The sequence below is a fragment of the Tachyglossus aculeatus genome, chromosome 16 (genome assembly GCF_015852505.1).
Source record: "Tachyglossus aculeatus isolate mTacAcu1 chromosome 16, mTacAcu1.pri, whole genome shotgun sequence".
Classification (NCBI taxonomy): domain Eukaryota; kingdom Metazoa; phylum Chordata; class Mammalia; order Monotremata; family Tachyglossidae; genus Tachyglossus; species Tachyglossus aculeatus.
This window is the reverse complement of record NC_052081.1, coordinates 45,265,458-45,289,124: the sequence shown is the minus strand read 5'-3', so window position 1 is coordinate 45,289,124 and position 23,667 is coordinate 45,265,458. Positions and strand designations below refer to the sequence as shown.

General features: G+C 48.6%; 1 protein-coding gene and 3 non-coding genes across 4 annotated transcripts; all 4 read left to right on the top strand.

The window, feature by feature from the left end:
• The first annotated feature begins 1,226 nt into the window (after positions 1-1,226).
• On the top strand, positions 1,227-22,115 carry PABPC4 (poly(A) binding protein cytoplasmic 4). Its single transcript, XM_038757669.1, has 15 exons — positions 1,227-4,071; positions 8,046-8,239; positions 8,990-9,105; positions 10,435-10,574; positions 11,073-11,167; positions 11,721-11,858; positions 14,165-14,260; positions 17,099-17,371; positions 18,119-18,206; positions 18,987-19,106; positions 19,805-19,932; positions 20,045-20,138; positions 20,660-20,790; positions 20,901-21,000; positions 21,742-22,115. The coding sequence occupies exons 1-14, from the start codon at positions 3,879-3,881 to the stop codon at positions 20,985-20,987; spliced, it is 1,893 nt and encodes a 630-aa protein (XP_038613597.1). The 5' UTR covers positions 1,227-3,878; the 3' UTR covers positions 20,988-21,000; positions 21,742-22,115.
• LOC119938896 lies at positions 13,294-13,427 on the top strand. The gene has a single exon (XR_005454589.1). It is a non-coding gene; the product is annotated as a small nucleolar RNA SNORA55 (small nucleolar RNA).
• On the top strand, positions 14,474-14,608 carry LOC119938895. The gene has a single exon (XR_005454588.1). It is a non-coding gene; the product is annotated as a small nucleolar RNA SNORA55 (small nucleolar RNA).
• LOC119938898 lies at positions 19,239-19,378 on the top strand. The gene has a single exon (XR_005454591.1). It is a non-coding gene; the product is annotated as a small nucleolar RNA SNORA55 (small nucleolar RNA).
• Positions 22,116-23,667: the final 1,552 nt, after the last annotated feature.

The window sequence follows — 23,667 nt, the reverse complement described above, 5'->3', positions numbered from 1 at the left end:
GACTGTGAGCCCGCTGTTGGCTAGGGACCATCTCTCTATGTTGCCAACTTGGACTTCCCAAGCGCTTAGTCCAGTGCTCTGCACACAGTAAGTGCTCAATAAATACGATTGATTGATGATATTTATTCTATTGATTTGATTTTGTGAATATGTTTTGTTTTGTTGTCTGTCTCCCCCTTCTAGACTGTGAGCCCACTGTTGGGTAGGGACCGTCTCTAGACGTTGCCAACTTGGACTTCCCAAGCGCTTAGTCCAGTGCTCTGCACAAAGTAAGTACTCAATAAATACGATTGATTGATGTTTATTCTCTTTATTTTATTTTGTTAATATGTTTTGTTTTGTTGCCTGTCTCCCCCTTCTAGACTGCGAGCCTGCTGTTGGGTAGGGACCGTCTCTAGATGTTGCCAACTTGGACTTCCCAAGCGCTTAGTCCAGTGCTCTGCACACAGTAAGCGCTCAATACATATGATTGATTGATTGATATTTATTCTATTTATTTGATTTTGTGAATATGTTTGGTTTTGTTGTTTGTCTCTCCCTTCTAGACTGTGAGCCGACTGTTGGGTAGGGACCGTCTCTAGATGTTGCCAACTTGTACTCCCCAAGCGCTTAGTCCAGTGCTCTGCACACAGTAAGCGCTCAATAAATACGATCGATTGATTGACATTTATTCTATTTATTTGATTTTGTTAATACATTTTGTTTTGTTGTCTGTCTCCCCCTTCTAGACTGTGAGCCCGCTGTTGGATAGGAACCGTCTCTATATGGTGCTAACTTGGACTTCCCAAGCGCTTAGGACAGTGCTCTGCACACAGTAAGCGCTCAATAAGCAGTTTGCACATAGTAAGTGCTTAATAAATGCCATCATTATTATAATAAATACGATTGAATGAATGAATGAATGAATGAATGAATGGAGGGAGGGTGCGATTGAGTCCTCCACCGTTAGGGGCCGCTGCAGGGGGAGGCCTCGCTCTCGGCCGCTCGCAAGCGCTTCCGGGTTTACATCCGGGTCACGTTGTGACCTTTGACCTCGGCGGGGCGGGGGGACTATAAATAGGGCGCGGGCGGCCCGGGCCTTCTCTCTCCTCTCCTCGCCGCCGACGGTGTCGGGCACGGTAGCTCCCTAGCCTTCCCCCCTCCCCCCCCCCAAAATTTAAAAATCCAAAAAAAAATTAAAATATTTAAAAATCTATTTAAAAAAAAACCCACAAGAGCAGCGGGGGAAAAAAAATTTTTAAACACCAAACCGCTGGAAAAGAGAAGGCGCCCGGGACCGGCACTAATCTCCGCGTGTCCGTCTGGCCGAGCCGTCTCCGTCCTTCTGTCTGTCCCTGGGACTGGTCAGTTTCCATCTTGTGTCCTCCTGTCTGTCCTTGGACTAGTCAGTTTCCATCTTGTGACCTCCTGCCTGTCCCTGGCCTGGTCAGTTAACATCTCGTGTCTTTCTGTCCGTCCCTTGACTGGTCAGGTTCCATCCCATGTCCTTTAGTCTGTCCCTAGACTAGTCAGTTTCTATCTTGTGTCCTTCTGTCTGTCCCTGAGTTGGTCACTTTCCATCTTGTGGCCTTCTGCCTGTCCCTGGCCTGGTCAGTTTCCACCTCGTGTCTTTCTGCCTGTCCCTTGACTGGTCAGGTTCTATCTCGTGTCCTTCTGCCTGTCCCTGGACTAGTCAGTTTCCATCTTGTGTCCTTCTGTCTGTCCCTGAGCTGGTCAGTTTCCACCTCGTGTCCTGCCTGTCCCTGGCCTGGTCAGTTTCCACCTCGTGTCCTCCTGCCTGTCCCTGGGCTGGTCAGTTTCCACCTCGTGTCTTTCTGTCCGTCCCTTGACTGGTCAGGTTCCATCTCGTGTCCTTCTGCCTGTCCCTGAGCTGGTCAGTTTCCACCTCGTGCCCTTCTGCCTATCCCTGGCCTGGTCAGTTTCCACCTCGTGTTCTCCTGCCTGTCCCTGGCCTGGTCAGTTTCCACCTCGTGCCCTTCTGCCTATCCCTGGCCTGGTCAGTTTCCACCTCGTGTCCTCCTGCCTGTCCCTGGCCTGGTCAGTTTCCACCTCGTGTCCTTCTGCCTGTCCCTGAGCTGGTCAGTTTCCACCTCGTGTCCTTCTGCCTGTCCCTGGCCTGGTCAGTTTCCACCTCGTGTCCTTCTGCCTGTCCCTGGGCTGGTCAGCTTCCATCTCGTGTCCTTCTGTCTGTCCCTGAGCTAGTCAGTTTCTATCTTGTGTCTTTCTGTTTGTCCCTGGCCTGGTCAGTTTCCACCTCGTGTCCTGCCTCTCCCTGGGCTGGTCGGCTTCCATCTCGTGTCCTTCTGTCTGTTCCTGGACTAGTCAGTTTCCATTTTGTGTCTTGTTTATCCGTCCCTGGACTGCTTAGTTTCCACCTCGTGTCCTTCTGCCTGTCCCTGCTGGACAAGTCAGTTTCCATCTTGTGTCTTGTTTATCCGTCCCTGGACTGCTTAACTTCCACCTCGTATCCTTCTGTCTGTCCCCGGACTGGTCAGCTTCCATCTCGTGTCCTGTCTGTCCCTGGACTAGTCAGTTCCCATTTCGTATCTTGTCTGTTCGTCCCTGGACTGCTTAGCTTCCACCTCATATCCTTCTGCCTGTCCCTGGGCTGGTCACCTTCGATCAATCAATCCACCTCGTGTCCTTCTGTCTGTCCCTGCAGTGGTCAGTTTCCATCTCCTGTTCTTTTGTCTGACTGTCCCTGGACTGCTTAGCTTCCACCTCGTATCCTTCTGTCTGTCCCCGGCCTGGTCAGCTTCCATCTCGTGTCCTGTCTGTCCCTGGACTAGTCAGTTTCCATCTCGTGTCTTGTCCCTGGACTGCTTAGCTTCCACCTCGTATCCTTCTGCCTGTCCCTGGGCTGGTCAGCTTCCACCTTGTGTCCTTCTGTCTGTCCCTGGGCTGGTCAGTTTCCATCTCGTGTCCTGTTTGTCCTTGGATTGGTTACCTTCCATCGAGTGTCTTTCTGTCAGCCTGTCCCTGGACTGGTTAGCTTCCATCTCGTGTCCTTCTGTCTGCCCCTGGACTGGTCATTTTCCATCTCGTGGCCTTCTGTCCGTCCCTGGACTGGTCAGTTTCCATCTCGTGGCCTTCTGTCTGTCCCTGAACTTTTTAGCTTCCACCTCGTGTCCTTCTGTCCGTCCCCAGTCTGGTCAACCCCATCGCATGACTGGCCCTTTGTCCCTGGCCTGAGCAATCGCCACCTCCGACACCCCCCCCACCCCCACCCCGTCGTAAGAATATTTACTGTTTCTTTTACTCGTATTATTTAAACCCCCGAAATCGAGAGTTATATTTATAAGAGGAGAAATATTATTTAAAGAGAAAGACGTTTATATTAAAAAGAAAAAGCCTTCTATTTAAAGAACTTATTTTGGGGGCCTTAGACTCCGGGTTGGGAGACTTTCAGGATTATAGGGGAAAAGTGCTGTGTAAAAAGGAATACACGGAAAAACAGGTTTTAGCCAGAGAAGTTTGACCACCGTGAAACACCAAGGAAAAGGAAAGGGGAGGATTCTGTTATCTGGTGGCTTTTGAGAGCGTTTCTGTTTCTTTTTGGCACATAGGGCAGCCTTTGCCCATTGTGACCCACCAGAAAAAGCGTCACCCTCATCCCTCCAATATTTTCCATTCATCGCCAATCACCATCCCCTTGCAGTGCAGGTTGCTCGCTTGCATTTTGTCTTCCCTCACTACTCTGATTCCCTATCTGTCCTCTCCTCTTAGATGTTCTTCTGTCTTCTCCAACCGGCTTCGGGTTAGATTTTTGTAAGCAAATCGCCACCTTTCCCGGTTTGGTTTCGATTTTTTTTCCCCCCTTGCTCGTCTCCTTCAAAGACTGACTCCTGGCGGGGCTCGGGGTTTTGGGCGGTGGGGAGATGAACACCACTGCCAGTAGCTATCCTATGGCGTCTCTGTACGTGGGTGACCTGCACCCCGATGTCACAGAGGCCATGCTCTATGAGAAGTTCAGTCCTGCAGGGCCTGTCCTCTCCATTCGAGTCTGCAGGGATATGATAACCCGCCGTTCCCTGGGTTATGCCTATGTCAACTTTCAGCAGCCAGCTGATGGTGAGTATGGAGTGCGTAATAATAACCAGGGTATTAAGCTCCTACTATGTGCTGGGCACTGTAGTGAGGGCTGGGGTGGATATGAGCAAATCAGGTTGGTTGCAGTCCCTCACCCGTGTGGGGTTCACAGTTTAAATCCATTTTAAGGATGAGATAACTGAGGCCCAGAGAATAATAATGTTGGTATTTGTTAAGCGCTTACTAGGTGCTGAGCACTGTTCTAAGCGCTGGCAAGGTCATCGGGCTGCCCCACGTGGAGTACACAGTCTCCATCCCTGTTTTACAGATGAGGCAACAGGCTTGCCCAAGGTCACACAGCTAAGTGGCGAGCCGGGATTAGAATCTATGACCTTCTGACTCCCAAGGCCGTGGTCTGTGCTGCTCCCTTCTCCTTTTTCTCCAGAGTGGCCATCATGGCTATTTGATCAGGGGGAAGGGACTTGCCCCTTTAAATCAGGCTGGAACTAAGTTTCTGATGGTAGGTCAGAGCCAGGATCTAGATCGGTCCCTTGGTTGAATCTGTAAAGCTGCCCTGGAATACACCTGCCCATGTAAGGGTGGTGAATTTTCTTCAGTTACTTCTGTGATTTGCATTGTTCCCTGACTCATCTAGAACTGTTAATGTTGATGAAACACGATCTGGTTGGTGACTATTTTGTTTAATGGTATTTAAGTGCTTAGTACAGGGCAGACACTATTCTAAGTGCTAGGATAGGCACAAGGTCGTCAGGATGAACAGAGTACCTGTCCCACTTGGGGCTTACAGTCGTAATCCCCATTTTGCAGATGAGAGAATTGAGAAGTTACGCGACACGCCCAAGGTGGCACAGCAGACAAGTGGCAGAACCCGAATTAGAATCCAAGTCCTTCAGACTCCCAGGCTTGTGTCCTATCGACTGGACCAAACTGCTTCTCATGTTTCCCAGATGCTGCTCTTTCATCCAGGGTGGCAAGGAGGGGTGCCACTATCTTTTGGCAGCGCCTCTAATGTGGATTTCTGAGGCTGAAAGCTATGTTCTGCTAAAATTTGAACCTAACAGTTCGGGTGACAACTTTTGCATTATTCCGATATAAGCAGAGTCGCCCATTTCAGGCTGTGAGTCGGGGGAGAAGTTAGATGAGTCCTGAGTAGACAGCTGTTGTCCATTCACTGACCTTTTACTGTGGAGTGAGCCCTAAACTAAGCCGGTGGGAGAGGATGGTTGGGTTAAAAGATGTAATCACTGCCATCAAGGACCTTATAATCTAGCCGAAATGGTCTGAATGTGTTGAGGATGGGAGCGTTGAATGGGTGGCTGGAAATAGTAGTCATAGGAATAACATTTATTGATGTCCCCTCAGCACAAAGCACTCTACTAACCACTTGGGAAGTATTAAACAAGAAAGTTACCATTTCCTGCCCACACAGAGTTTACACTCTAGTACCAAAAACCATTCTCAATCCTCCTAAACTATTGCATTAGAGAAAATCCAGCAATGAAAACCTCTTCAGAAGCAGTGGGAGAGACCTATTAAGTGGTATTTAAGTGCTTATTATGTACCAGGCACTGGCCTTAGCCCTGGGGTAGATACAGAGTTGGACACCATCACGTTCTACTTGGGACTCCTGGTCTTAATCCCCATTTTGCAGATGAGGTAACCGAGACCCCGAGAAGTGAAGCGACTTAACCAAGATCACACAGCAAACAAGCGGCAGAGCTGGGATTAGAACCCAGGCCCATCCTCTGTCCACTAGGCCATGCTGCTCCTTTAACTCTTAGTATCTCCTGTGTGCTGATAGGGAAACTGAGGGAGCCATGGTCAAGATAAAAACCGTAGAACTGGAATTGGCTCTAATCACTACCAAGTCCTTTCTGCTTTTCAAGTCTGGTTGAGCTCAAAGGTTATACAGGGAATAGCATGGACTTCTTTGGGTGGTGGATAAAGCCCTCTTTGGTGCATATATTAGCTCAAACTGGTTGTCACCTTTGACCAAGAATTTGGTTGCAGCTAGGGCTAACTGTTGGATTTGTGCCTCTGCCAACACATAGCTCTAAGGGCCCTCTCTCTGCTATTAATAAATATCACTGCCAAATTTGACTAGGCTTAGTTACCTTCCTCGGCGCCTTCTTGAAACAGGCTGCTACATATATAAGTCCAGTCACTTCTACCCAGTGAGGTGCGAAGGAGTAAATATTAGGGCTCAGAGGGGCCATAGTGGATGGAAATCTTAAGATAGGGCACTTACCTGAAGGTCCTCTCTTGGGATAAATATTCCTGTGGGTTTTTCTTTTTCGAATGGCTGCAGTGATGTTTGGGCAGAATGTTCCTATTGCAGGTGGAGTAATAGGGTGGTTGTGAAGCAGGAGAAGGGGTGCAAATACTAGCCGAAGAAGCCCTTTCCGTGGCATTTAGCCGACGGGCATCTTCTTCATTCATACCGGCTGTTATATGAAGGGCAAAATTCGGTGCAGAAAAATTACCTGCCCTGTTTCTTGGTGCCAAACAGCAATGTGAGCCAATGTTTTCCAACAATGTAAACCCCTTGTGCCTATCTGGGATATTTGGCAGCTGGAACGATCAATCAGTACTAGCCGAAGAAGCCCTTTCCGTGGCATTTAGCCGACGGGCATCTTCTTCATTCGTACTGGCTGTTATATGAAGGGCAAAATTCAGTGCAGAAAAATTGCCTGCCCTGTTTCTTGGTACCAAACAGCAATGTGAGCCAATGTTTTCCAACAATGTAAACCCCTTGTGCCTATCTGGGGTATTTGGCAGCTGGAACGATCAATCAGTTGTATTTATTGAGCACCTGGGAGAGAACAGCGCTGAACTAAGCACTTGGGAGAGTACAGTAAAACAGTTAGTAGGCAATTGCCGCCCCCGATGAGATCACAATCTAGAGGCTGAAGATTGGAGGTACAGCTTTTGCCAGGAGCCTGTACTCAGGTCCTTTTGACTCCCAAGATTATGATCTATCCACTAGGCCACACTGCTTCTCTCGTGTGCCTAGGGCGGGGCTTTTGCAGTCAGTTAATCATATTTATTATTGAGTGCTTACTATGTGGGAAGCACTGTTCTAAACGCTGGGGGGATACAAAGTGTCCAGGTTGTGCCACGTGGGGCTCACAGTCCTAATCCCCATTTTACAGATGAGGTAACTGAGGCACAGAGAAGTTAAGTGACATGCCCAAAGTCACACAGCTGCCAAGTGGTGGAATCAGGATTAGAACCCACAACCTCTGACTCCCAAGCCCAGGCTCTTTCCACTGAGCCACTCAGAGCCCCATGAAAACCTGGGTTGAGTTATGATTTCTTCAGGGCTGTTGGGTGGTATATGGAAATAGTTCTGCAGATACTTGTTTTGTTCCTCCAATTCCTTTCCATATTAGAGCCGGGCCCTGTGCTAAACGCCTTTTATTTCTGAACTTGGCCTCTGCCAATCCTGACCCCACCTTTTAAGGGGGTTCTAATGACACTTGGGCCTTAAATCAATCAGTCAGTGACATTTGTTGAGTGCTTACTGTGGGTAGAGCACCCTACTGAGTGCTTTGGAGAGTTCAGAATAACAGAATTGGTAGACACGTTCCCCGTCTATATCAAGTTTACAGTCTAGAGGGGAGATAGACGATTAAGAGATGGAGAAGCAGCGTGACTCAGTGGAAAGAGCCCGGGCTTGGGAGTGAGGTCATGGGTTCTAATCCCGGCTCCGCCACTTGTCAGCTGTGGGACCTTGGGCAAGCCACTTAACTTCTCTGTGCCTCAGTTCCCTCCTGTAAAATGGGGATTAAGACTGAGTCCCACATGGGACAACCTGATTACCTTGCATCCCCCCAGCGCTTAGAACAGTGCTTGGTACATAGTAAGCACTTAAAAAATGCCATTATTATTACTACAGGGAAGTTTAAAGTGACCTGGCAAGACCCAGCTATTTTCAATTTTCTAGTTTCCCCCCACCCTCACTTTCTCCATCTCATCACTGTCTCCCCCCTCAGCTGAACGCGCCCTGGACACCATGAACTTTGATGTGATTAAAGGCAAGCCCATCCGCATCATGTGGTCGCAGCGGGATCCTTCCTTGAGGAAATCTGGGGTTGGCAATGTCTTCATCAAGAATCTGGATAAATCCATAGACAACAAAGCCCTCTATGACACCTTCTCAGCGTTCGGGAACATCTTGTCCTGCAAGGTAGGTACTGGTTGCCCCCCAAGCGCAGAAATCTGCTTGCAATAATCAGTCATGTTTTTTGAACGCTTTCTGGGCACAGACCACTGTTCTAAGCACTTGGGAGAGAACAGTATAACAGGTGGTTCCCTGCCCACAAGGAGTTTACAGTTTCCTCACCATTGGCTTTAAAGCAGTCAATCCTCTTGCCCCCTTCTACCTCTCCTGGCTACTCTCCTACTTCAATCCAGCCTGCACACTTCGCTGCCCTAATGCTAACCTTCTCACTGTGTTTTGACCACGTTTATCTTGCCTTTGACCTTTCGCTTACGTCCTGCCTCTGGCCTAGAATGCCCTCCTCACTCATCTGACAGACAGTGACTCTTCCCCCTCCTTCAAAGCCTTATTGAAGGCACATCTCCTCCAAGAAGCCTTCCCTTTTTAAGCCCTCATTTCCTTTTCTTCAGTTCCCTTCTGCATCACCTTGATTTCCTCCCTTTATTCATCCCCCACCCCCAGCCCCACACTGCTTACGTCCATAACTATCATTTATTTCTTTCTGTTAATGTCCGTCTTCCCCTCTAGGCCGTAAGTTCTTTGTGGGCAGGGAATATATCTGCTTATTCTCTTGTGCTCTCTCAAGGGGTTAGTAGAGTGCCATGCTCACTAAACACGATGGCCTGACTGTCCGACTTGCAGTCTCAAACCTGGCCTCAGTCAGCCTGTTCTCCGCAGGTCCCGGGTGACTCAGTTTCTCTGTCCCGTTCCCCGTAGGTGGTGTGTGATGAGAATGGCTCTAAGGGCTACGCGTTTGTGCACTTTGAGACCCAGGATGCCGCCGACAGGGCCATCGAGAAGATGAACGGCATGCTGCTCAACGACCGCAAAGTGTGAGTGTCCCAGCCAGGAGCCACAACGATCGCATGTGACCCGGGACGCCTCGCGGTATTAACAGGGACACCCAAGGCTACTGGTTCTCTCGGCCCAAGCCGTGGCCTGCCACCTCTCCACTACAGGGCTGGTGAGTCTCCCTGCCCGAGTCGAGGCCCGCTGTTTCTATACTGCTGGGCTGGTGGGTCTCCCTGCCCGGGCCTTGGCCGGCTACCGGTCCGGTCTGAGGATCAGTGGGTCTGGTTGGGTCGGCGTTCCGGGCCCATCCTGCCCAGAATGCTCATACTTGGGGAGGTTGGGTTGGGGGGCGGGAGTTTCCATGGATCAAAGAGGCCTAGTCCCCTTCGGCCATGATGGTGGGTCAGAGGTTAATCCACCTTTATCGAGTGCCTGCCATCAATCAATCATTTTTTAATAATGACAATAATAATGGTACTTGTTAAGCATTTACTATGTGCCCAGCACTGCTGTAAGCACTGGGGTAGTACAAATTAGGTTGGACACAGTTCCTGTCCCTCATGGGGCTCACACACTCTTAATCCCCATTTTTTTTTTACAGGTGAGGTAACTGGAGAAGTGACTTGCCCAGGGTCACACAGCAGATATATGGTAGGGCTGGGAATAGAACCTATGACCTTCTGACTCTCAGGCCTATGGTGTATCCACTACGCCATGCTGCTTCCCTATTGAGCGCTTACGGTGTGCAGAGCACTCCTACGTGCTTGGGGGAGTACAGTGTAATAGAGTTGGTAGGCCTGTTCTCTGCCCACAGGGAGCTTACAGTCTAGCCTGCACTGTACTTAGCACTTGGCGACGACAAACAGTGGGCTTTTGAGCGCTTAATATGAGCCAGGCACTGTTCTGAACCCCAGGGTAATCAGGTCCTCAGTTGCCTCATCTGTAAAATGGGGATTAAGACTGTAAGCCCCACGTGGGACAACCTCATCACCTTGTAACCTCCCCAGCACTTAGAACAGTGCTTTGCACATAGTAAGCGCTTAATAAATGCCATTATTATTATTATAGGTCCAGTCCTCCATGGGACTCCCAGCAGAGTTAGTAGGTCTGATTTCTGCCCTCGGGGAGCTTACCATTTATCAGTGGAGGGTCTCCTGGTCTGCTTCCATTTGGCTGTGGTGCTTGATTTGTTCCTTAGGATGAGTAACTCCCTTGCTTGGGTCTCAACTTGCCACCTCTTCCCAACCGCTCCTAGAAACATTCTCACTTCCACCCTGTCACAGCCCTCCCCCTCCACCCCACCGTTGACTCCTTTGAGCACAAGCTAGAGTTTCTCACATGCTTTGGCTTTGTTTCTCCCCCCCCTTCAGGTTCGTGGGTAGGTTCAAGTCCCGAAAAGAGAGGGAGGCCGAGTTGGGCGCCAAAGCCAAAGAATTCACGAATGTTTATATCAAAAATTTTGGGGATGACATGGACGACGAAAGACTGAAGGAACTTTTTAGCAAATATGGTAAGTTTGGAGTTAACCGGAATTTGTTCCTTTTCTTACTCTAATGTCTGCAGACCGTAAGCTCTTTGCGGCCAGTTAACATACCTACCGACTCTTGTTATATTTGTACTCTCCCAAGCGCTTAGTACAGTGGTCAGCACACCGTAAGTGCTCAATAAGTAGGATTAACTGATTGATAGTGATGTCTTCCCTCAGCTGTGGCTCTGTTGCTGTCTTGGAGTCAAGTGGGAAATTCCAAGCCAGAGTGTCTTGAAAAACATTGCTGAGGTGTAGGCTGATGGTTGAAAAGGGAATTTTGGGAGGTTTGGGGTGGGGCCAGGTATATAGGTTCTGCTTTAGCCTTGATTTAGTGTTGGCACTGTAATAAGTGCTTGGGAGAGTACCACAGTAGCAAGGCACATTCCTTGCCCTCAAGGAAGTTACTTTGTAAACTTTGACATGGAGATTTTCTCCTTGAGGTGGAGAGGGCCTCAACCTAACATTGTTTCTTGGCAACAGGTAAGACCCTGAGTGTAAAGGTGATGACAGACCCCAGTGGGAAGTCCAAAGGCTTTGGCTTTGTGAGCTTTGAAAAACATGAGGATGCCAATCAGGTAAAGCCAGCTTCAGTTCCCGACAAATTTTGCTGGGAAGCTTGCGTTCGGTGCTGCATGCTGTGATAGAGTTGGAAAAAGTCAGAAAAGCTAAGGGTTGTGAGGCATTCTTAGCCCCTTTATTTCTCATAAGCACATGTTCTTTCTAGAGGACCATACTACCTTATCTTGTGAGATCAATAGGCCTAGGTTATGTAAGGGGACGCAGATAATATGATGAACAAAAGGTGAGGCCCCTTGGGGTCTGAATCCCGATGACAGTCAATTGTCAGTGAAAAAGGGCCTTTGAAATAATTTCTGAGTAGGGTGGTTACTCCGTTTAATGTTTCCATAGAGTGCCTTGCCCTAAGCCAGTTTCTTGGTATTACCAAATGCAGTTTCTCAGAAGGGACGTGAAGTGTGAAAGTCTTCACTTTATGGAGTAATTCGTATGTAATACCAGTGCTTGACACTTAGTAAGCATTGAGCAAATACAGCCATAATAATATTGAAAAGAAAGATGAGGAGCTTTGAAGCTGGTCTCAACAGACTTGTTCGCCTGTTTCCTGAGCAGGCAGTCGAAGACATGAACGGGAAGGACATCAACGGGAAAATGGTATTCGTCGGCCGGGCGCAGAAGAAAGTCGAACGCCAGGCCGAGCTCAAACGGAAATTTGAACAGCTGAAGCAAGAGAGAATCAGCCGCTACCAGGTGAGGTGGCCAGTGTCCCCTCCCCAGCTGGATGGATGGGATCGCCTTGGGCAAGGTGCCCAACAAAATGGTTCCTTTTCACTTGTGAACTTCCGGGTGCTCGTTTTCCTTTGAAAATGAGCGAAATTGTGGGGGTGCCTGTTTCGAGGCCATGTATAATAACGATAACAATAATGATAATAATTGGTTTTAAGCGCTTGCTATTTGTTACCTAAGTACTGGGGTAGATACAAGATAATCAGGTGGACTCAGTCCCTGTCCCACATCATGTTAAGTGGAAGCAGGGATGGGTTTTTAATCTCCATTTTCAGAGTAGTAATCTGAGGTACAGCGAAATAAATGAGTAGCCCACGGTCACATAGCAGGTTGGTGGCGGAGCCAGGATTAGAATCCAGGTCTACTGACTCCCAATGCCACTGACCGAAGAGAATCTGTCGCATTTGAGCCCTTCACGGAATCATATGCATGTCTAAAGATTTGGCTCTCAGTTGAGGAAAGGGAGTTGTTTTAACGTGATATCGATCATAGTGGAATGAGCTCAGGCCTTGAAGGCAGGAGATCCAGATTTTATTTACGGCTCTGCCACTGACCCAGTGTTGATCCTGGCCAAGTCACGTATCCTTTCAAGCGCCTACTTCCCCCACCCTAGCAAAATGGGAATAAAGTACATGCCCTTTCTACCTCTGCAATTGTGAGCCCTGTGTGGGGGGAGGATTGCGTCCATTTGGATGATCTTGTAGTAATAATAATTGTGGGGTCTAAGTGCTTACTATGTGACAGGCACTGTGCTAAGCACTAGGGTGGAGGCCACACTGCTTTTCTGGCATTTTCTGGTATTCCCTAACTTGAAGGCCTTATTGAAGGAATTAAACTCTCCTTTCCCCTGACTCCCTTCTGCATCACCCTGACTTGCTCCCTTCAATCATTCCCCTCTTCCATCTCCACAGCATATATATATCCTTTATTTATTTATTCATGTTAATATCTGTCTCCGCCTCTAAACTGAGCTCGTGGCCGTGAATGCATCTGTTGTTGTGCTCTCCCAAGCGCTTAGTACAGTGCTTTGCACACAGTAAGCGCTCAATAATGCAATTGAATGATGAATGAATGAATGAAATCACCCTAGGGCCTAGCAGCGTGGCTCAGTGGAAAGAGCCTGGGCTTGGGTGTCAGGCCATGGGTTCTAAACCAGCTCCGCCACTTGTCAGCTGTGTGACCATGGGCAAGTCACTTGACTTCTGGGCCTCAGTTACCTCATCTGTAAAATGGGGATGAAGACTGTGAGCCCCATGTGGGACAACCTGATAATCTTGTATCCTCCCCAGCGCTTAGAACAGTGCTTTGCACATAGTAAGAGCTTAATAAATGCCATCATTATTATAGCACAGTGCTCAGCCCTGAGTGAGGGCCTAATAAATATCCTTATAATAACATCGCACCTAAATCTTTCCCAGTCCTGCGACCCTGTGCGGGAGTGGTGACAAATGGTGCAACAGTATGGCAGAGGAAATCCAGACAGGTCGCTACACTGATCACCTAGGCACCTGTCCCTACAACTCTGCAACATATACTCTTCCGTTGGGAAGCAGCGTGGCCTAGTAGAAAGAGCGCTGACCCAATAGTCAGAGGCCCTGGGTTCTAATCACAGCTCTACCAACATACCTGCTCTGTGACCTTGGGCAAGATAGTTCACTTCTTTATGCCTCGTTTCCCTCATTTGCTAAATGGGGTTTCACTACCCATTCTCCCTCCTATTTAGACTTAGATGGAACCCAATTGTCTTGTATCTACCCCAGCATTTAATAGAGTGTTTAGCACATAGTAAACGCTTTACAAATACCATCATGAGGATTATCTCAGTGGTATTTGTAAAGCACTAGCTTTATGTCAAGGACTGTACTAAGTGCTGGGCTAAAGACAGGTTTATCAGGTTGGACAGTCCCTGTCCCACTTCGAGCTCACAGTCTAAATTGGAGGGAGGAGGGTTTAATCCTCACTTTACAGATGAGGTAACTGGGGCCCAGAGATGCAAAGTGACAGTCTTTTAGACTGTGAGCCCACTGTTGGGTAGGGACTGTATATGTTGCCAACGTGTACTTCCCAAGCGCTTAGTACAGTGCTCTGCACACAGTAAGCGCTCAATAAATACGATTGATTGATTGCCCAAGGTCGAACAACAAGCAAAGTCTGTTAGGGATTCTCTGTCTTTAAGTAGATTCACTTGCTGAGTCCCCGTAATTTTTTAAAAAATTAATACTATCACTACTTCGTCTATCCCCGTACTGATGTTGCTTGTTTTTGTTTAGGGAGTGAATCTGTACATTAAGAACCTGGATGACACCATTGACGATGAAAAACTAAGGAAGGAATTTTCTCCTTTCGGGTCCATCACCAGTGCGAAGGTATCATGGCAACAGAAGCGCAATGAATGGGCAGGGGTTTTGGCGGAATAGATACCTTTGTTGCCTTCCACTGGGAATGTTAGCTCCGAATGTTTGGAGCGAAAGCAGTCCCTTAAACTTTCTTCTTTCTGAAGACTTCTCTTGACATAACAGGCGAGGTTTGTGGCCTTTTTGTCCAAAGCCAAGCCGCGTTGTAGAGCCGGGATAAAAGGCGCACCTGAATCTTTCCCACGCCTCAGTGGGCAGTGTGGGTGTGGGGACAGGTGGTGCTACATTAGCTGCAGAGGAAATCCAGGCAGGTTACTTTCCATTTACATTGCAACTTGTCTCTACAACTCTGACACATTTGCCTTTCGGTTTTTGTAGTGTGTTTCTGGCATTTCTCTAAAAGCTTCCCCCTCCCTGCCACTTTTTTTTTTCTATGGTATTAAGCGCTTACTATGTGCCGGCCACTGTACCAACCACTGGGGTAGGTACCAGGTCGCAGTCCCTGTCCCACGTGGGGCTCGCAGTCTTTATTACCCATTTTACAGATGAGGTAACTGAAGCACCGAGAAGTTAAGTGGCTTGCCCGAAGTCACACAGCAGACAAGTGGTGGAGCGGAGTTACAACCCAGGCCCGTGCTCTATCCACTAGGCCAAGCTGCTTCTCATTTCCAAGACCACTTTACTTCTCCAACTACTGACCCTTCCCCTGCCAGGGCAGCTTCAGCTCAAAAGATGAGGGGAGGAGAGACCTGCTGTGAAAGAAAGCCTGGCAAATTTGGTTTTAAAACAAAAATACAAAAAGAAAAAGGAGAAAAGCCTCCTACAATACTGCCTGGGAAAGAAGAGGCCTCAGGCTCTTTGCCGCTCCAGGCAGGGCCAACATAGCTTGTAAGCAACATAGCTTACAGAGAAGCAGCATGGCTCAGTGGAAAAGAGCCTGAGCTTTGGAGTCAGAGGTCATGGGTTCAAATCCCGGCTCCACCAATTGTCAGCTGTGTGACTTTGGGCAAGTCCACTTCTCCGGGCCTCGGTTCCCTCATCTGTCAAATGGGGATGAAGACTGTGAGCCCCACGGGGGACAACCTGATCACGTTGTATCCTCCCCAGTGCTTAGAACAGTGCTTTGCACATAGTAAGCGCTTAATAAATGCCATCATTAATTAATAGCTCCAAAACCTTCCTGACAACTGAAATTTTCGGTGTGGAAAAAGTTGTGCAATCTGGCTCGCCCCTTTGGGTCAAGGCTCCCTGGCAGCAGTGGCCAGAGGGTAGGTAAGTCAATCAGTCGTATTTTATTGAGTGCTTACTGTGTGTGGAGCACTGTACTAAGCCCTTGGAAGAGTACAATATAACAAGCAGACACATTCCCTGATCCTAAAGAGTTTACAGTGTTGAGGGGGAGACAGACATTAATAGAAATAAATCAATGACAGATATGGACATAAGTGCTGTGGGGCTGGGAAGAGGGGGGGTGAATAAAGGGAGCAAGTCAGGGTGATGCAGAGAGTGTGGGAGAAGGAGAAATGAGGTCGTAGTCAGGGAAGGCCTCCTGGAGGAGTTGTGCCTTCAATGAGGCTTTGAAGCAGGGGGGAGTCCTTGTCAGATTTGAGGAGGGAGGGCATTCCAGGCCAGAGGTGGGGCATGGGTGAAGGGTGGGCGGCAAGATGGAGATTTGGTGAGGAGGCTGGCATCAGGAGCTAGCAGTGTGGACTGGGTGGTAGGAGAGGAGATGGGGGAGGCTATATGGTCTCTTTATTGCCGAATTGTACTTTCCAAGCGCTTGGTACAGTGCTCAGCACACAGTAAGCGCTCAATAAATACGATTAAATGAATGAATGGCTAAGAGCCCCAGGCCTTAATGGGGACTGTCCCAGGATGGGACTATCCAAGGATTCTTTTATTTTTTCTCTAAGCATTGTGGGTTAGTGGAAAGAACATGGGACTGGGATTCAGGAGACTTGGCTCTTCCGGCCGGTTCCACCACACACCTATGGCGTGACCTTGGGCAAGTCACTTTACTTCGGTGCCTCAGTTTCTGCATCTGTAAAATGGGAATAAGATGCCTGTGGATGTTATCTGTTGAGGGCTTACTGGTAGCAGAGCATTGTACTAAGCGCTTAGGAGAGTTGGTTGCGGTGTTCTCTGCCCCCCCACCCCGAGCTATCCTTCCTCCCTCTTAGACTGTGCGTCCCGGGTGAGACGGGATTGTGTCCAACCCGATGAGCTCCTGTCTACCCCAGCGCTTAGCACAGGATGCTCCGCACATAGTTTGTGCGGGATAATGATAACGATGGCATTTGTTAAGCGCTTACTATGTGCAAAGCACTGTTCTAAGTGCTGGGGGGGATACAAGGTGATCAGGTTGTCCCACGTGGGGCTCCCAGTCTTCATTCTGGGATAGATTGTAAGGTCACTGTGGGCAGGGAAAGTGTCTGTTTATTGTTATATTGTAGTAATAGTAATAGTGATGGTGTCTGTTAAGCGCTTATTACATGCCAAGCACTGTTCTAAGCACTGGGGTAGAAAACATAATCAGGTTGTCCCACGTGGAGCTCAGTCCCCGTTTTACAGATGAGGTAACTGAGGCACAGAGAAGTTAAGTGACTTGCCCAAAGTCACAGCTGATAAGTGGCAGAGCCGGAATTAACCCACGACCTCTGACTCCCAAGCCCATGCTCTTTCCACTAAGCCACACCGCTTCTCTGTACCCTCCCAAGCACTTAGTACAGTGCTCTGCACACAGTAAGCGCGCAGTAAATACAATTGAATGAAATACCATCACTTTTTTATGAAAATGGTTGAGCATGAGCCAAACCTGCCCGTTTGACTGCCGTGTGTTCCTTGTTGAAGGTGATGCTCGAGGAGGGACGGAGCAAAGGCTTTGGCTTCGTCTGTTTCTCCTCCCCCGAGGAGGCCACCAAGGCGGTGACGGAGATGAACGGGCGGATCGTGGGCTCCAAGCCCTTGTACGTGGCCCTAGCCCAGCGGAAGGAGGAGCGAAAGGCCCACTTGACTAATCAGTACATGCAGCGGATCGCCGGAATGCGGGCCCTCCCTGCCAATACCATCATCAACCAGTTCCAGCCAGCCGCGGGGGGCTACTTCATGCCCGCCGTTCCACAGGTGAAGGCCCACCCCCAGGGAATTCCCAGGACCCTGCCCAAAATCCCAGCAGATTTTTGCGGTAGGCTGTGAGCCCCTTTTAAAGTAGAACCAGGCTCCAGTGAGCAGGCCGTGACTCTTAAGAGGGGGAAATGGATGTGGAATTAATACCGAGGTCACCTAGCTACCTTTTAGGGGGCACATCATAATAATAGTAATAGTAATTATGGTACTTGTTCTTACTATGTGCCAAGCAATGTTCTAAGCACTAGGGTAGATACAAGTTAATAAGGTTGGACACTATCCCTGTCCCACATGGGGCTCACACTTAATCCCCACTTTTCAGATGGGGTAATTGAGGTCCAGAGAAATGAAGTGACTTGCCTGAGGTCACTTGGCGGCTGGGATTAGAACTCGGGTCTTTCTGGCTCTCGGGCCTGTGCTCAATCAATCAATCATATTTATTGATTTATTGAGCGCTTACCGTGTGCAGAGCACTGCACTAAGCACTTGGGAAGTACAAGTTGGCAACAGTGCTCTATCCACTGAGCCATGTTGCTTCTCTGGGTAACTGGGTCTCTGGGACTGTGTCCAACCTGATTAACTTGTATCTACCGTAGTGCTTAGAGCCTGAGCCTGGCACATAATAATTGCTTGTCAAATATAAAAAAAAAATTATGGCTTTGGGTTGGTGGAAAGCAGAGAAAGACTTCCCAACAGTTGCTTAGGAACTGACCTTAAGTGACCACATTTCCTCTCTCCATTTAGGCTCAGAGCAGACCCACGTACTATGCACCCAATCAGATGGCTCAGATGAGACCCAACCCTCGCTGGCAACAAGCAGGGAGGCTGCAAGGTAAGCAGGGAATGGACGGAAGCAAAAGAATTCACTCCGAGTGTCCTGTTGCCCTCATCAAGGGCAGGTTGTGTCACTTCACTTCTGTGCCTCAGTTTCCTCAACTGTTAAATGGGTGTTCGATACCGGCCCGCCCTCTTATTTAGACTGCAAGTCCCGTCTGGGACGGGAACTCACCTGATTAACTTGTATCTTCTCCAGCGTTTAGAACAGTTGCTCGACACACAGTAAGCGCTTAACAAGTAGCATGATTATAGAGGCAGAACAGTGGGCTGGGGCGGGTCAGTGGTCTTGTGTGTGTTCTGAAATACCACACCCCCCAGTTCTGGTTTGGAAAGGTAGTCTAGGCAGGGCTTTGAGCCAAAAAGGCCAGAGGGTATTTTTCTGGGCATCTCTGCCCTGTCAGAAATCAGTCTCAGATGAACTTATTGCCGTTTCCCCAAAACAGGAAATTGGCATCTACCACTGCAGGGCGGACCACTGCAGCTGTATTTAGATTTAGTTTTTAGATCAGCCCTTTGGGTAAACTGGTCAGCGTGAATTTATCATTAGCCATTTTGCCTTTGACGATGTTAAAATCTGCCTTCCCCAGAATCAGTCCATACCAGTTGCCCATTTTGTGACAGGGCAGTGAGTGAATCTGTGAAAAAGCCATTGGGTTTCTTTTGCCTGCCTCATCGATCTTTTCTGGAACCTCAACTTCTCTCCCACCACTGGCTGTGATGGCAAGACTGAGGCCTCCTCACGGCTCATGCTTCTCCCTCGATCTTCCCCCTGCAGGCTTCCAAGGAATGCCAAACGCCATGCGCCAGTCTGGGCCTCGCCCAGCTCTGCGCCACCTGACCCCAGCGGGTAACACTCAGGCCTCTCGCGGCCTCCCGGCCGCTCCCCAGCGAGTTGGTAAGTGGCGTCCTTCTGGGAAGTGACATTCTTCTCCCCAAAGAGGAATTTGCGAAGGCTTGAAGCCGGGGTGGGATCTTCTCGCTGTACTGCGGGCAGCTGGTTGGGATCGAAGCCATTTGGGGTAGAGTTGCGTTGGATTCTTTCCCACCTCTGCTGTGTCGTGAGAGTTTGGGGTCAGGAGATGCTACAGAACCAGCAGGGGAAATCCAGATGGGTGGTTTTCTGCTAGAGATATAGAGAGCCCTCATTTCTACACCTGTGTCACAACTCTTGGGTCCCGAGAGTTTAAGGGGCACAGCGCGATGTACTAAGCTCTTCAGATCCGCGTAGTCAAGTCATTCGGCTAAGTCAGATAAATTCTCCCCCTGATGGGGGGTAGCGCTACTTGTTGATGTTTGATCAGATGGGCACCTCTTCACCGGAGAGCTAAATTAGAGTGCAGATGACCTAGGTTCTAATCCTGGCTTCTCCACGTCTGCTGTGTCACCTTGGGCAAGTCACTTAGCTTTCCTGCACCTTTTACCTCTTCTGTAAAATGGGGATAAGCAGGTGAGCCCCATGGGGAACAGAGACCGTGTCTATCCCGATTAACTCGGCACGTAGTAAGCGCTTTACTAGTACTGTTATCGTCGTCATCGAATGAGATGCATTGGCACTGGCTTCTCACAGAAGGTCCCGTCCGTTTCTCTTTCCAGGGGTTCCTCCTGCCACGCAGAACTTAGCTCCCCGCGCCCCCGTGGCGGCCACCGCTCCCCGGGCCGTCCCTCCTTACAAATATGCCTCAAGCGTTCGCAGCCCCCACCCTGCCATTCAGCCTTTACAGGTAGGTAATGAGGCGGTTGGAAATGAGGTGTTCTCGGTATATCCTGTATTTTGCTCCTGAAGTCCTGTAACCCTTTCTCTTCCTTTCCTGCCCACCCTGTGTTTGCCTACAGGCCCCTCAGCCTGCTGTGCACGTGCAAGGACAGGAGCCTCTTACAGCTTCCATGCTGGCAGCCGCTCCACCTCAGGAGCAGAAACAGATGTTGGGTAAGCGAGAAACCTCTGGACCCGAAGTCAAAGGGTGGTACAATCCTGGCGCCGGACATCCTTTATCAGCGGGCAGCTCATTCAAGTGGGGCCCTAAATTTCAGGTGAACAATGCCAGGGGTCCCACCAAAAGGAGCCATTTGATAGTTGAATTATAGTAAACTGTGCTTTACTGTGTGCCTAGCACTGAGGTAGTTAGAAGATAATCATATCCAACACAGTCTCTGGCCTTTTCTCTCCTCTTACCACCACTCCCCTCCCCGCCTAAGACACACACACACACAAGATTCCCAGTCTCAGAATCCCCATTTTCCCCGAGGCACAGGGAAATGAAGTGATTTGGCCAAGGTGTTACAGCAGGTAAGCGGCAGAGTCAGGATTATAGAGCCCAAGTCTTCCAACTCTCAGCACTGAGCTCTTTCCACGATGCCACACCGCTTCCTTCCCAGCTGGTGGTAAAATGCCTATGAAGTGCCCTCGTTGGCTTCTTAACGTGGCTTGCGCTGTGTGCTTCCTTCTAGGAGAACGCTTGTTCCCACTGATCCAAGCTATGCACCCCAGCCTAGCGGGAAAGATCACAGGGATGTTGCTGGAGATCGACAATTCCGAGCTGTTGCACATGCTGGAGTCGCCCGAGTCCCTCCGTTCGAAGGTCAGCCCGGCTCCCATCACTGCCGCATCCTTGGGTCGGCCTGGAGGGTGACGGGGGGTGAGGGGAGCGGGATAGGGAGCAGTCACTTAATTCCGAACAACCTTCCGCAGGTGGAGGAAGCCGTGGCAGTGCTACAAGCTCACCAAGCCAAGAAGGAAGCAGCCCAGAAAGTGGGCGTGGTTGCTGCTACCTCTTAGATGGGGAAGGCTGGTAGATATGCCCTCGAACTGCATTTGTTATAGTGACAGACCGAAGTTGAGGGAAACTGTAAAGCACTTATTCCCTGCATTGGGCGCTTTTTTAATTTATGGTGTTTAAGTAATGATAATGGTACTTGTTTGGCGTTTACTATGTGCCCAGCACTGTTCTAAGCGCTAGGATAGGTGCAATTTAATCAGGTTGGACAGTCCCTGCCCCACGTGGGGCTCGCGCTCTTGATCCCCATTTTTCAGATGAGATAACTGAGACCCAGAGAAGAGAAGTGACTTGGTCGAGGTCACACAGCAGACAAGTGGAGGAGCCAGAATTCATTCATTCATTCAATCATTTATTGAGCACCTACTGTGTGCAGAGCACTGTACTTAGCGCTTAGGAGGTACAAGTCGGCAACATTTAGAACCCAGGTCCTTCTGACTCCCAGAGCTGACAGTGACAAATAAAAGCAAAATGTCCAGATGGGGAGCAGCCTGTACAGACATGGACCCTAGGTTCCTCCTGATAGTTTGAAAAGGTTCTTTATATGTTTGGGAATTTCCAGATGTTCTAGTCTAGAGCAGTTTCTTCCCAACTTGTCTACAAAAACAGGTCTCGGTTTACCAGTCAGTGAAACGGGTGGCTGTTACCTAGTTTTCCGAGATGTCAGGGCTCCCTGAGGGAAGATAGCTCTAAATTGCTGTGAACATTTAGATAAAGGGTGTAAAGTGTTTATTGGTTGTCTCGTTATCTTTGCAGGACGTCAAGAAGCCGAATACCCCCTTCGTAGATATTAGCTTAAAATGTGTGGAGATGTCTTCACTGTCCCGTAGATCCGAATGCCAAGAAATATATCACCGAAGTTTTTTGCCGTTTTTGTAAACTTTTCTTTGAAAAGCCATTTCAGAAAGTCAGTTTGTCGAAAAGGTCTGGGCTTTCAGGATCCAAGTTTTTTTTTTTTTTTTTGTCTGTAGCCGGGGCAGTGCCGACACCTTCCTTTTTTCTAAACTGAAGGAACTTTTCTGACTGAAAGTATTTTTGGGGATTTCGGTTTTATCAGGAGTTGGTTTTATTTGGACTCTCCAGTTTGTGAAGTCTGGTAAAGTTTCTCAATAAAGAAATAAAAACCTTCATTAAATTGCCTGTGTATTTTTATCCCCGCATCGTTCAGGCTCTGCTGAATTCGTTTATTTTACTTCAATCGAAAGGAAGTCTTAGTTTTCACAGGAGGAAGTCTTTGGAGTGGAGTAAATCAACAAACTGCCCATTATTTAGTCCTTCATTCACTTTAATCTTGTCTTCAATTTCCTAGCCCAACCACTTAGTACAACGTGCAGCCCAGAGGAGTCATTGCATGTCTGGGATGCTTAGGGGTGTTTAAGCACTTGCTGTGCAGTTTACTAAACAGTTAGGTAGATAACAGTCCCTCCACATAGGGGACTCAGTCTATATTGGAGGATAGGACAGGCATTACATCTCCATTTTATGGATGAGAAAACACACACAGAGAAGCTGTGACTTGCCCAAAGTCCTACACAATAGTCTTTGGAAGAGCCAGGATTAGTCCTGAGGACCGTGCTCTTTCTGCAGGGCCACATTGTTTCTTTCTCAAGGGGCTGTGTTCCAGAGGGGATATAAATCCTGAACCAGTATGTCCAGGGACACTTAAAACATGGAGAGTTGTAGTTTCATTAGATTATTCCTCACAAGTGTGGATGGAAACAAGTTGCTATATTATACCCTCTAGTTTAAAAGGTTCTAGTGTTCATAGTGAATTTGTCAAAATCAATCCAAGATACTAAGTGTGTGCAGGGTCCTGAACTGAGCACTTGGGCAAATGCAATGTAACAGTGACTGGGTAGGATGCCTGATGGGAGACCCCCTGCCGTGTACCAAGGTGGTAAAGCAAAAAAAAGTCACAAAAGTAGTCAGGGAGTGTTTGAATCCTTTTTGCCCCAGTGTGGGCTAGTGGAAAAAGCACAGGCCTGGGGCTCAGGAGACCTGGTTTTGAATCCCACCTCTGCCAGCTGCAAGATTTGGAGCAGATCACTTAACTCCTGTGCTTCAGTTTACTCATCCGTAAAGTGGGGACTAAATACTTGCTCTCCCTCTATCTTGGATTGTCAGGCCCCTATGAGGCAGGACTGCATCTGATCTGTCTATATATTATCTATGGTAGTATGTAATAATAATTGTACTTGTCACCTGTTTACTATGTGCCAGGCATTGTATTAAGTGCTGGGGTGGATACAAGCAACTCAGGTTGGACTCATTCCCTGTCCCACATGAGGCTCACAGTCCCAAGTGTTTGGCCCAGATTTAGTGGCTGGATTGTGGCATCTCCACTAGACCTTCCCTGATTAAGCCCTCTTTTCCCAGGCTCACTCTGCCTAATGTGTTGTCTATGCACTTAGCTTATGTGCATTTCTTTAACATATATCATGAATTATTTATTCATATTAATGTCTGTCTCCCCTCTCCAAATTGTAAGCTTGCAATGGGCCGGGAATGTATCTGCTATTATTTTTTGCCTTAGATGTTAAAGAGTTGGGTTCATTCGTTCAATCGGATTTACTGAGTGCTTACTGTGTGCAGGACACTGTTGGGGCGGGTTCAGTTGAGTGGGTACTTTCTATGGGTTCAACCCTGTAATAGCCTACTTTTGGGGGGCTGAGGGCAATTTGG